General features: G+C 45.9%; 1 protein-coding gene and 1 long non-coding RNA gene across 5 annotated transcripts in view; one reads left to right on the forward strand and one right to left on the reverse strand.

The window, feature by feature from the left end:
• FKBPL (FKBP prolyl isomerase like) overlaps positions 1–13,481 on the forward strand; it is a 17,836-nt gene extending 4,355 nt beyond the window's left edge. For 2 of the 4 annotated variants that reach the window (XM_053295598.1, XM_053295599.1), the window contains exon 2: positions 10,016–13,481. In XM_053295598.1, coding sequence (XP_053151573.1) covers positions 10,284–11,261 — 978 coding nt within the window. In that variant the 5' untranslated portion in view covers positions 10,016–10,283 and the 3' untranslated portion in view covers positions 11,262–13,481. Of the gene's footprint in view, positions 1–8,913; positions 9,047–9,152; positions 9,171–10,015 lie in introns of those variants that run through there. The other 2 variants (XM_053295597.1, XM_053295600.1) reach the window with 2 other exon arrangements.
• On the reverse strand, positions 2,276–5,414 carry LOC128344766 (uncharacterized). The gene is made up of 3 exons (XR_008316030.1): positions 5,290–5,414; positions 4,565–4,663; positions 2,276–2,548 (listed from the first exon to the last, which is right to left on the reverse strand). It is a non-coding gene; the product is annotated as an uncharacterized LOC128344766 (long non-coding RNA).
• Positions 13,482–13,927: the final 446 nt, after the last annotated feature.

A 13,927-nucleotide genomic window follows, 5' to 3' on the forward strand; every position in this document is an offset into this window, starting at 1 on the left:
CCCATACTGGGCCACTCGCTTCCCCCAACCAGGTCTCAGTTATACATGCCAGGTCAGCTCCCTCATCCATGATCAAATCATAAACAATTTCGGTCTTGTTTTGAACTGACCTGGCATTACAAAGGAGCAAGGTCAGGCTCTGTGGGTAGTTGGTGCTGCTCCCCAAGGCCTGAGAGTTGACAGAACAATTGGAAGTAGAAATAGTTACTAAATTACTAATTTCTCTTCCCCTGTAACGGCCAGCTGTTCTGCCAGTGCCAATTCTTCTATTCCCCACCACTACAGCAATAGCTGCCCCAAGGCTGCCAGGCGCACCCCCTGCATTATCTCCCCCAGGACAGCCCAAACACATCTCGTCAACTAGGCCTGGCAAAACTCAGGGCAATAAAAACAATACTTAACCCAAAATATCCACCCACCCACAAAACAACCGGAAGTCCCACAGGCGGCAGCAGCAGATGGCAGACAGCAGAAGAGCCACACCCAGCACAGGCTCTCACCCTGTGCCTCTTGCTGGTGGATGGGCTTGCTCCTCTGCTGGGCACGGGGAACAGGCAGCAGGCAGCTTTATAACAAAGGAAGATGTAACCCCGGATCTCTTTTGCCTTGATTGCTCTCCTGTCCACTTTTCCAGACCAACAGGTCAACACCACTTCAGAGGAGATGATTCTTATTCCTTTCTCTTATGACCTTGCAAAGCCAGTTAGTGTAGTGTAGAAAAGCCCTGCTGTGATTCTCAACATCAGTGGCATGACACATCTAGCAGAGAGAGCTTTTCCCAGAATAGAGAGGAAAAGTGGGGAAAGCTTCACTACTCACAGCTCCCACTTCAGAGATCCACAAATAAGTGTACTGTAAAATGAATGCCAAAATCCAGGTGTGAATGCTGGCCATTTCAGGTGAATGTTGTGAATGTTTACAGAAATATTTTACTTCAGTTATCTATACTTTTTTGTTATTGTTGTCTTTCCACTATCTAGACACTCAAGGTGAGGCACAATATAATCCGTATTTTTGCACTTTTCAGATACACAGAAGCAAATGCTGTGATTTGCATTTTGCTAGCTCAGCATTTGTGAATGTGTCAGGTTGGGGGCATTCATATAAAAGTTGCTTTTATTATTTTATCTACAGAATTATTTTAGGATTAGGATTATTTTATTTATAGTATGTATATCCTGCCTTGCTCTGCAAAGCAAATACAGGGTGGCTAACCACTGTCCAAAATAACACAATATAAAATTGAAAACCCCCCGCACATAACAGAATGGAGCAGAAGCCATAAAACCATAGATCCTGAATGGGTTCATTAAAAAGCATTGGCTGAGGCAAAACTGTTTGACGTGCCAGTTTAAAAATGGGCAAGGAGTGAACCAAATACACCTTTCTGATGAGGTCGTTCTATAGTCTGGGTGCCAGAGTCAAAAAGGTCCTCTTGCTGAAGATGGGTTTTGACAACTGTAAGAACCTACCTGTTCTAGGAGAATTGTGGAAAGGAAAATGCTTCATATAGAACAATACTTTTCTTCAGTAGCAGAGCCAGACCAGCAGCGGCCTGTATCCAGCTGCCACCGCGGTCCTGCTCACCCCACCCCCTATGTCTGACGTAGTTAGCCACGCCCCCGAGCCTGACATCAGATGGGGGTGCGTGGTCTGGCCCCTGAACGGGGTTGCGTGGCCCCATTCAGGAGTTAGATTCAGGGTAGCGCTGCATTTGCAGCACGGCCAGGAGCGGCTCTTCCCTGCCTTAAAGGCAGGGAGAACCTCTCCTGGTGGTGCTGCGAATGCAGTACTGGCCATCTAACTCCCAAATGGGGCTGCGTGGCCCCATTTGGGAGCTAGATTGGGGCCAGCACTGCGTTTGCAGCACAGCCAGAAGCAGCTCTCCCTGACTTTAAGGCAGGGAAGATCCACTCTTGGCCGCACTGCAAAGGCAGTGATGGCCATTTAACCCCCGAACGGGGCCGTGCGTCCCCGCTTGGAAGCTAAACCAGCGTCAGACATCAGATGCGGGGGGCATATCGGGGCTGCAGCCCAGGTTCTTTGAACCCGGTTGCCCAATGGTGGTGATGCCCCTGCTTTTCTTTGACCTTTTTGTGTAAGTGTGTGTGTGTGCATGTGCACATGCCTGTGCTGTGCATCTGTTTTCACACTCCCACCTTCCTGACCCACAAACCACAGAGAAAAGGGTCTGGATCTCATGCTACGTCACAACTCCTCCTCCAGTCCCTTTTCCCCACTGAATCTTCAAATTGTACTTCAGACAACACATTGGTATCTTCAAGATCAGCAAATGCTTCTTTATTTAAATTTTTTTTTAAATCAAAATGGTGTATCTGGGAGGCTTGGCTAAAGGATTCTCAGGTCTGTTCGATTCCTGCATGCACAGGAGTTGTCAAACAAACCGTCATTTTCCCTTCGCCATCCCCCGTTTTATTCCATCATGAATGAGGCTTCTGGATCCCAACCTCTGAGGTAGGAGTAGCGGAGTGCTCCTTGCTGGCAGGGCAACAGGTAGATTGGGGCATGGTTGTATTTCTTTGGTTGCCTGTAAGGAACATGACAGTTAGAGATGTGAGTGCAGGCAAGACTCTAATAATGTAGAGTTTGGGGGAAAGGTTACCCCGCTAACTGGGCAAAAACGCAAAGACGTTGGTGGTTCTCTGATGTTTAGCAGGTGGAAAGCAATTATCTCTGTTTATCTCAGCACAGTATCTTTTCCAGTGGCTGTTTGCTATTGTATCCCTTTTTGTTTTTAAAATTGTGAGCCCTTATGGGACGGGAAACATCCGTTTATTTTATTTGTTATGTGTAGACCACTTTGAGAATTTTTTGTTTGTTGAAAAGCAGCATGTAAATGTTTGTAATAATAATTAATGGGAAATGACTTCCAAAGTTGTATTGGTCAGCTAGAACTTTTGGGTTCTCTGGGAGGGGAATGGAGACTTATAGGTTAGAGGGACGCAACTTGGAATTACGGTATGTAGTTGTGCATGGGAGGTGACTTAACCTCAAGGGCATAAGATCAGCTGCAACCTGGTTAAATAAGTGTTAATGTATTAATTACATACATTTTAGTTGATCTGTTATGCATATGGGTAAAATGGTGTTTCTGAAGTAAGAAGCATGTTTTGTTTTACAGCAGGCGTCATTTCAGAAGAGGCATTCCCTCCTGTGCTTGAGAGAGCAGGGAATGTCTCTTAAGATACTGCTTGCCATTTACTGTTTTTATAAGCGCTTGTGTCAAATACATTTTTAAATCTGCCGACAATCAGGAGCACCATTTTAGTCCAAAGTGTTTTGTTGGTTTTTAAAATCTATTTGTAACCAGAGATGTGGGATAGAAATTTTTCTGGAAGATTTCCCCATACTTAATATTTCTGTGAAAAGTTTTCCATTTCTAAAATTTCTACTTGAAAAACATTTGAGATATGGGGGAAAGGCCAAGCATAGGAGCAAGGGCCAGTCAAAATGTTGGCAACCTCCTCCAGTAAGAGGAAGAACATATTGGGTTTCAGGGAAGGTGAGAGCCAAGCCTCCCTGAATTTTTGCTTCCTTCCTCCTCAGTATTCTTATGTCATATTTATTCTTATTTGTAGCTGTCCTTCCTGGACCTGGTGTCCCATAATGCACTAGGAAAAACACATCCCTTCTGGAGCAAATTAACTCCAAAAGCCGGAAGTTTAAACTTGCCTCTTTGGGAGCTGCCTCCTCTCCATCCTTGGGAGAGGAGAGCTGATCTTGTGGTAGCAAGCATGACTTGTCCTCATAGCTAAGCAGGGTCCGTCCTGGTTGCATCTGAATGGGAGATTTGATGTGTGAGCACTGCAAGATATTCCCCTCAGTGGATGAAGCCGCTCTGGGAATAGCAGAAGGTTTCAAGTTCCCTCCCTGGCTTCTCCAAGATAGGGCTGAGAGATTCCTGCCTGAAACCTTGGAGGAGCCGCTGCCAGTCTGTGAAGACAATACTGAGCTAGATAGACCAGTGGTCTGACTCGGTATATGGCAGCTTCTATGTTCCTATGTTCCTATCCCTTAATGTAGCAAAAAGGATGCATCCATCCCAGTGTATTTGGGAGTGAGCCTGCTCCCAAGAGGAGTTTAAACTTGCCACTTCTGTAGTTGATTCAGAGCAGGATAGTGAGGCACACCGGATGGGAAAAATTAACCTAGAAGTCCTTTGAGGCAGAGGAAGATCTTGCTGCCTCAATAATTATTTATGAATGCTTTCTTTAACACCATTATTGTACATGGTGCTTTACAAACTTTCAGAAGAAAAGAGAGAGAAGTATCCCTGCACCAGGTGGTCTATAATGCACATTTTAATGGGGGGGGCAGGATGAGGGAGGTTTGCTGGTCTGTGGCCATATCAGTAGCAGGGAGTGAGTGCGAACAAATGGAGATGCATGTGTGTTTTGGGTTAGAGCTGGGCTGCAAATTAAGGAGCCCTGTAAGGAGGAGTTTGAAGGAAGGGACCCTTCATTCTCTTTGAGAGGGAGTGGGGAGGCCACACTTGCCAGAAGAATCCTTGACTCTTTCAGAAGATTAAGGCAAAGTTGCTTACCAACTTGACAGGCCCGATTCCTGCTACATGCCAGTATGGGCTTCCCCGGATCCTCTCTACGCAGAGATGCTGCTATTTTCCTAGCCACATAGCGGCAGGCTGTATTGAAGAGAGAAAATACACAGGGATGTGTTTGCCTGCAGTTGCTGGAAGTCCCTGCATGGCTGGCTGCGCTATAGCCCCTGACTCATCTTTTGTGCTAAACCTCTCGATTTCTTGAAGTATTTTTATCCCACCTCTAGACTCCAGCTAATGGTTGCCCAAGGTGACTAACATATCTAAACAATAAAAACAAATATTAAAACAGTATAACAATTCCTAGACCCCTATTATTATTGTTGTTGTTATTATTATTAATTCGATTTCTATACCACCCTTCCAAAAATGGCTCAGGGCGGTTTACAAAGAGAGATAACAAACAAATAAGATGGCTCCCTGTCCCCAAAGGGCTCACATTCTAAAAAGAAACACAAGACAGACACCAGCAACAGTCACTGGAGGTACTGTGTTGGGGGTGGGTAGGGCCAGTTACTCTCCCCCTGATAAATAAAGAGACTCACCACGGTAAAAGGTGCCTCTTTGCCCATTTGTTTTGGTTTTCCAGCTTTTTCTTCTCATCTACTAAAAGAAAGTGCCCCCTCCCCTTCCAAGTGGCCCCCTCCCCTTCCAAGCGCCCATTGCTGGCATTTACACTCTGATTTACTCTCTGCAGACCCTTTACATACCACCGATTATGAGTCACACCATGGTTCATGAAGATGTCCGTCAGCCAGCCTGGAATCTTCTTTCTGCTTTTGCATAAGGAGGATTATAGGAGGAAGTTGAAGAGTACAGAAAGGCATTGTGGGAATTGTAGTTTTATTTCCTCTAAACTTCTACAGGGTGCCCCTACCGCATCCCCCACCCCCAGAAAAGCAGGAATAACAACTCTGACAATAATCTATAATAAAAACAAATTAGAACAATTCATAGTGATAATTCAAGTTTTTAAAATAAATATTTGTTTTTTCAAGGCATAGAAATCGTTTGACCAACGATTTCTATGCCTTGAAAAAACAAATATTCAACAAGAATCCATCTCTGTGTTGCTCTCTGAAAGTGAATTTACACTTAAGGTTACCCAGACTTCCAGGTTTTTACCAGATTTTAAGCTTGTTCCCCAGCGCCCAGCTAGCACATTATTTCTCCTAGATTCCCAGCTTTCATTAAAAAAAAAAAAAAGCTACGCTCTAGCCCTTGTAGAAGCATCGCTAAGGAGCAAATCATGTGGTCACTATTCTGTTCAACAACTAGACTTAGAGAAAGGCAGGTGAAGCACAGCAGGCTGGCTGGGAGAGGTTCACACACAATAAATAAGATGCCTGAGGAAGGTTGCCTTTGTGTTTTATGTCAGCCGGGGATCTCGATAGGGCAGCTGAGAGGATAGCTTGATTTTGCTGTAAAATCACTGCCTGTTTGTTATAAAATTTAAGATTTTTGGTTTTATAGTGCAATCCGTTCTATGCATGCATACTTAGAAGTAAGTACCATTAGTTTCAATCATATTTTCTCCCAAGTGTGTATAGGATTGCAGCCTTAACTGAAAAGCTCAGTGTATTTTTTGTTCCATTGCTGCTATTAATATCTCAAACTTAGTGTAGATATTATTTTGTGTTTGTGTGTTTTTTTTAATTTTGCTTTAAGCCTCTGTGAATTCTCCCTGCCCCCTGCTCTTTTCCAGCCTATATTAGTACTCTAAATCAAAAGGAGTCATTTTGGAGTTACATTTTATCTTCTTATCTCAGGACGTAAATGGTGGCCGTGACCAGGCTCAAGCATGAAAGCCTTAATCCCCAGTGCCAGTTTTGTAGGGTCAATTGTAGAATTTAGTGGTGATGGAAATGCACTCAGCACTGCTCCTCAGCAGGAGCTTTGATTTGGTATCTTCGCCTTCACCAGTTAATAGCATGTTTTAAATTAGCATATTTAAACCAATAAATCACATGTTTATTCACCAATAAATAGCATATTCAGGTATTGGAAACTGGAGTGAGTCTGAGTTGTTGAGTCTGCGAACTGGAAACTGGTGAGTCTGCAGTTTGTGAGGAATCCATGACAGGATGGCACACAGCTTATTAAACAAGGTTAAAAGCTGAACTTGTATATTAGAAAGTGCTGGGATATAAAGTCTGGGTGTTTAATGCTCGGGTAAATGGCAGGTAAAGAGATCCTCCCCAACTATTGTTGGTAGATATCCCGAGCAAATACAAGTTGTCCGGACAGTACACTAGTTAATTTGCATAATATGAAAAATATTTGCAAGCTGATTTGCATAACATGCAGCTTAGGGTGCCCGGATTTGGAGAGCTTGAATATGGCAACCCTATTTACACTGGAATTGATCCATTGTCCTGGTTCATCCATTGAACATACAAAGCTGCCTTACAAAGCAGTACAAGTCAGACCCTTGGTTCATGTAAGTGCTGTTGCTGCTATCTAGCTCAGTATTGTCAGTGACCCTTCACGGTTTTGGACAGGAGTGTTCACCCAACCCTATCTGGAGATACCAGAGCTTGAACCTGGTACCGTCCCCATGCAAGGCATGTTTGCTCTGCTCCTGAGCTATGTTCAACAAACACAGTTTTTGAAAGTAAGATCAGAGCCCGCCTCTCATGATGGAAGGGATTGCCAAGAAATTCAGGACCAACAAAAGGAAGTACTTTTTCACACAACACATAATTAACCTTTAGAATTCTTAGCCTGGATGGCTTTTAAGATGAATTTCACGGAGGACGGGTCTATCAGTGGCTACTAGTCTGAGGGCTATAGGCCACCTCCAGCCTCGGAGGCAAGATGCCTCTAAATACCAGTTGCAGGGGAACAACAGCAGGAGTTAGCCCCTGCTAACTGGGCAGAGGCACCTTGATAAAGTGGTGATTCTCTTTATTTAGCAGGGGGAGAGCAACTGGCCATATCCACCCCCAGCACAGTACCCCTTCAGTGACTGTTGCTGGTATCTATCTTATGATTCTTTTTAGTTTGTGAGCCCTTTGGAGACAGGAATTTATTATTTATTTATTTAGCCTATTTTTATACTGCCCAAAACTTACATCTCTGGGCGTAAGGGATCCATCTTAACTTCTCCATATATATATATATATATATATATATATATATATATATATATATATATGGTGTACTCATCGCTAATCTCATGCATGGCAGCTCTCGCGAGAGTTTGAGAGAGAGCTGCCAGCAGGGGGACCCAAAAACGGCGGACAGACTTGCAGGCAAGGAGGGAAAGAAAATGGCGGCAGGGGCATGAGGAGAAGGTGGCGGGCGGGGAAAGCAAGCGGCAGGGGGAGAAAGCGACAGTGGATGGGCAGATGGGGAATGAAAACAGCGGGGGGGCAGAGGAGTGGGGGGAAGGAGGGGAGAGAACTAGAGGCGCAGATGCTCTGCACCTGGCCCAGCTAGTTTATTATTTCTCTACATAAACCCCTTTGGAAACTTTTGAAAAGCGGTATATAAATATTTGTAGGCATGCCCTCAGCTCCTGCCTGTGGGCTTCCCAGAGGCATAGGAATATAGGAACATAGGAAACTGCCATATACTGAGTCAGACCATTGGTCTATCTAGCTCAGTATTATCTTCACAGACTGGCAGTGGCTTCTCCAAGGTTGCAGGCAGGAATCCCTCTCAGCCCTATCTTGGAGATGCTGCCAGGGAGGGAACTGGTGGGCCACTGTGTGAAACAGGATGCTGGACTAGATAGGCTTTGGGCCTGATCCAGTTGGGCTGTTCTTACATTCTTAAGGGTGTGTGCCCAAACTGGGGGGGTGGGGTGGGGGGCTGTGCTCTAGCCCCATGTCAGCCCTGAAAGCACCACACACAAACATCTCTCAATTTTATATCTCTTTATTAATTAAGAACATAAGAACAGCCTTACTGGATCAGGCCCATGGCCCATCTAGTCCAGCATCCTGTTTCACACAGTGGCCCACCAGATGCCTCTGGGGAGCACGCAGGCAAGAGGTATGTGCATGCCCTCTCTCCTGCTGTTGCTCCCCTGTTCTAACACGACACGAGTTGGCATCTGTATTCTAAGGCAACAAAGTGAACTGATCTTTCAAAGCTGCTTTCTGTATTCTCTCAAAATTTGTTGCTCCATCTTAGCTGCGTTGATAATGCTTGAGATGAACCCCAGGAAATGCCATTGGAGGGGGAAGAGCATTACTCTAAGTGGAAGGGAAATCTTCTGTCTCGGTTCTTGGGGGAAGAATGGATCAACAGGGAGAGTTTCTCTGCTTTTACATTGGTTCCGCCTTGGCATCTCCTGAGGGATGTCTTCAGCTTCAGTGGTTGCTATGACAGGTGGTTGCTGAGGAAGTGACATTGAAAGAAGGAGCGGAAGCGGGGATGTGGAAGGGAACTAAATCAATGAGTGGGTTGAGAGAGAAGCTGCTCCAGCTCCTCTGTCTAGAACTGAACTAATCAAGAGGGGTAAGTGACTTATAAATAAAGATGGAAATAAGGGAGTGTGGGATTTGGGATAAAGGGAGAAATACTAGGAAGGATGCATGGGCTGCAGTCTTGGAAAAATATTTGCAGTGTGCAGAAAGGAGAGGTAACTAGTAGATGTCTGTTTTTATTTCTTTATCATATTGTATTTATTCCCCCCAGATGTTAAGAATCCCATCCAGTCTCTTCCATTCTGAGCTCTGCTTCCAATTCTGTAAGACGGGGAGTGCACAAATCAGGCTCGATTGGTAGATAGTGTACATTTCTGAGCCTCTGTTGTTTATCAGTCGCAACAACAAAAATGCCCTTGCTTGGAGAGAAACTGTCAGCAATAGAACGTTGTAAAACAGTGCAGAGCTTTCTCACTGTTAGCAAAAAGAAAGTGGACAAGCAAGGGAGCTTTGGGGAACCATGAGGCATGGAGCTGGGGAATCCAAAGAAGCTGTTGGGACTTAATTTGAAATAATACCAAGTCTCTGGCTGAAGACTTCCAGCCTTGTTGTGAACTGATCATTTCTATAGCCCAACTAATCTGCAAAACTCTTCATAATATTAGCTTCCTTGTCCTTGCAACAGCTGTGTGAGTTAAGCTGCTGCTGTTCAGAGATGTGGAGTGGTAATTTTACAAAACAGAAATTTCCCCCATACTTTATTTTTCCATGGAAAATTTTCAATTTCTAAAATTTCTTGGTGGCTACTTGAAAAACCTTCTAGATACAATGTGGGGAATGAATATGGTGGAGATCTGGTTTTGGGTTTTTGTTTTTGTTTTTAAACTGTATAGGTCAAATAATATGCCAGACCAGATCACAATTTATTTAAGGCATCAAGACAAGTATAGTAACTTTGGGGGAGCGGGGTGTGCGGGGTGCGTTTTTATGCAAATGAGGCAATTTCTAAATCAGAGTTTTCCAGAAAACCCACATCTCTGCTGCTGTTCCTATTTTACAGATGGAGAACTGAGACTAAAGGAATGAGACTTGCTCAAGACCATGCAGTGGATCCTTGGCAGATCTGGGATTTGATGAAGCTTTCAGGTTTATGCCTACCACTCTATCCACTGGGCTACATTGACTCCTGGAGTCTATATTCTTTCAACATCATTCCATATTCCTTAACAGTTATTGGGCTGGACTTCCGCATCACAAACAGCTGCCTCTACCAGCACCCAGGCACATCCCATCTCTAGGCTAGGAGTTTCTGATTTGATGAGACGATAATGGCAAGTACAGCAACAGCCAGTGAGAAGAAACCAGATCTAGGAGGAGAGCAGAAGAGCAAGAACCCAAACCAGGGACCAAGCACTGATGAAGGAAACAGGCAAGATGCAGATCTCGAGGGCGGAGAAAAGGAGAGTGGGACCAAGTTGAAAGGCGAGGACCTGAAAGAGAACCAGCCCCTGCCCAACCAACCAAGATCAGCCAATAGGGATGTCCCTTGGACCTGCCCAGATGGCACCTTTGTTAAACTGGTCTTGGAGACTGGCACAGGTTTGGATAAGCCAAAGGAAGGTTCTGTATGCCAAGTCTTCATTGAGACTGAGCCAGGAAGCCCCTTGAGTTACCCATCCCAGAACTGGGCTGAGGTGGAGCTGGGTGGGGGTGACGCTGATTGGGATGGGATCGTAGATCGTGGCCTAGAGACAATGCTGGCTGGGGAGCAGGCAGAGCTAAGGTTAACCGGAGGAGGCAGCATTATGATCCAACTGGCAAGCTTCACACAGGCCAAGGACTCCTGGGAGATGAGCGCCAGTGAGAAGTGGAACTTGGTTATCCGCAACAAAGAGAGGGGCAGCGAACTGTACCGAGCTGGGGATATCAGCGCAGCCGCACGGCGCTACGCCAGAGCCTTGCGGCTGCTTGTGGTGGCCGCCCCTCCCCCAGACTACGACCAAATTAAAGCAGAGCTCCATGCGAACCTGGCTGCCTGCCAACTCCGGTTGCGCCAGCCAGCAAACGCGGCCTGCAACTGCACCAAGACGCTAGCGTTACAGCCCACCAATACGAAGGCGTTGTTTCGACGGGGCTTAGCCTACGATGCCATGAATGACCTGGAGGGGGCAGCACAAGATCTGAAGGGCGTCTTGCAAGTGGAGGCAGGAAACCGAGCTGCCCGGCGGGAGCTGGAAAGGGTAATGGAGAGGATCAGGGTGCGGGATGCCAAATTGGCACGGGCCATGCAGAAGATGTTTGGCTGAATAAAAGAATGAAGCAGCCGTGGTAGTGGTGATATAGATAACATTTTCATCCTGCTTTTCTTCCAGAGGACTCGAAGCAGGGCCTGTGGGTCCTCACCCTGCCCTGCCCTGCCCCGCCCCATCCCATCTTATTCTTGCAAGAAGTCTGGGAGGTGGGTTAGGCTGCAAGACGAGGGACTGGCCCAAGGTCAACCCAGTGTGTTTCACAGGTGAGGGCAAAACTAGACTTAACAGGGCAGCCATGTGCATTGTACCCATATGTCTCCCTGTTCACATATAAAGCAGGAATGTGGATCTACTCTTGACAGGAAAAGGAGCATATGGGAGAGGGGAGCAAAACTCCCCCGCCCCCAGCTTATCCCTTGGCTTCAACTCATGGCCCTCTCCTGCTTTAAGCAGTTTCCTCATCGCTTCTGGTATCTGAGCTGGACTGGGTGGAAAGCAAGTCTCATGAGGAACGGTTGTAGGAGCTGGGTATGTTTAGCCTGGAGAAGACTAAGGGGAGATATGATAGCCAAATATCTGAAGGACCATCATACAGAAGAACTTGTTCCCCATTGCTCCTGAGGTCAGGACTACTGCTATTGTGAATATTGTGAATATAGCACTTTCCAACAAAAATATAGAACAATAAACACTAAATAAATAAGACGGTTCCCTGTCCCCAAAGGGCTCACAATAAGAACAGCCCTGCTGGATCAGGCTCAAGGCCTATCTAGTCCAGCATCCTGTTTCCCAAAATGGAATCTATTCCATAGATGGGGTGCCACCACTCAAAAAGCTCTCTTCTTAGTAGCCTCCCACCTTGCTTCATTTGGCAGGGGTACATCCCTCACAGGCAAGAGGAGAGATCATGCCTTCTCTCCTGCTGTTGCTCCCCTGCAACTGGTGTTTAGAGACATCTTGTCTCTGAGGCTGGAGGTGACCTCAGTCTAAAAAGATACCTCAGATGGATACCAGCAACGTTCTTTGGACAGATGCTGTGTTGGAATTGGGCAGTTGCTCTCCTCCTGCCCAATCCCTTTAAAGCAGCACTTTAAAGGGTGCTGCTTTGCTCAAAAGGTGATTCTCAGGACTAGAACCAGTGGGTTGAAATTGCAAGGAAGTAGATTCAGGCTAGACCAGGGCGACTCAACTTTGGCCCTCCTGCAGATGTTAGCCCACATCTCCCATCCCTGACTCTTGGCCACTGTGGCTGGGGATGCTGGGAGCTGTCATCCAAAAACAGCTGGAGGATTCAAGGAGTAGCCCCAGGCTTATCATTAGGACAGTGGTTCCCAATCTGGGTGCCTTCAGATGTTACTGAACTACAACTCCCAGCCAAAATAAATTGTAGCTGGGGGTGCTGGGAGTTGTAGTTCAGCAACATGTGGAGGAACCCAGATTGGGAACCACAGCATTGGGATAACAGAGAACAATTAGTGGAATAGTCTGCCTCCTGCAGTGCTGGGCTCCTTTAGTGGATGTTTTCATAGGCTGGACATAGTCAAGGGTACTCTAGCAGTTTCTTGCACAGAGCGGGGGGTTGAACTTGAAGACCTCCAAGGTCCCTTCCAACTCTAAACAATCCATGTTTCTACACATGAAACAGTGCCAGACAGCCGGGCAGGTCTTTCTCCCCTTCCACATGCTCCTTTTTTGTGAAGAGAATAGACTTCCCCTCCACCTCTGCTTTACATGTAAAGAAGAAAGGCTCTCGTACAGCTGCCCCTGTTTTGTCTACCTTGGCCCTGAGAGACTGAACCCACGTCTCCCAGATTCAGATCTAACACCATTCCTGTCATCAGACGATGTTTGTTGCATGCATGTCCGTGTGAAATATTAAAACCAAGACTGTGTCTGTAGGTTTTGCTGTGCAAATGCGAAGTTGGGTGCCTGCTATGGATTTGACATTCCAGGAAACTCTTGTGTTCTTCCTGTTGTTCTTAAAAATACATGCATCCACAACCCGCAGAGAGAGAGAAGCTTTAAAAATGAGTAGGCTGTGTTTGGTAGAATCTCAAAAGTTAGAGGAGGGACTGCGTAGGATGCCCAGTGATGAAGGAGCCGAGATAAATGCCCTACACAACTCCTTCTCTGTGCTATGTTCTGAGGACTGTATGTATTTTATGTTTCTGGGGCTGTGCTGTGCAGGAGGGTGAGTTTATTTGGAACTGTGTAGAATTCAACATCTTCAAGCTATTTGCCTTCACCTTCTTTTAATACAGAGCTTTCATCTCGTCTTGTCTTTATTTTTTCTATAAAAACCAAAGCATACGTTTCTAAGCCTTATGGCCTTGAAGATAAGCCCCTAAAAATATGAACCTAGTGAACGTTGGAAGGACTGTAGCCCAAGCCGAAGGTCCTAGGTTCAAAGGCTGGCATCTTCACAAAAGGGTGTGACACCTGCCCCTGTCTGAACCTTGGAGAAGCTGCTGCCAGTCAGTGTAGACAATACTGAGCTCAATGGACCAATAGACTGACTCTGCGTAAAGCAGCGTTCTGCATTCCTAAGTGACAGCAAAGGGGAGCAGCACACATGCTTGGATGGGTATGTAGTGTGTCATGTAGGATTCTGGCTGTTCTACAGCTAACAGAATTAAAATAAATTATGCACATTTTTAGGAACTGTGGAGGGGAGCAGCGTGGATGCAGCGTAGTTGAAAGCTATTGTTTGGTTTCCCCTG

Source organism: Hemicordylus capensis, chromosome 2 (assembly GCF_027244095.1).
Source record: "Hemicordylus capensis ecotype Gifberg chromosome 2, rHemCap1.1.pri, whole genome shotgun sequence".
NCBI classification, from domain to species: domain Eukaryota; kingdom Metazoa; phylum Chordata; class Lepidosauria; order Squamata; family Cordylidae; genus Hemicordylus; species Hemicordylus capensis.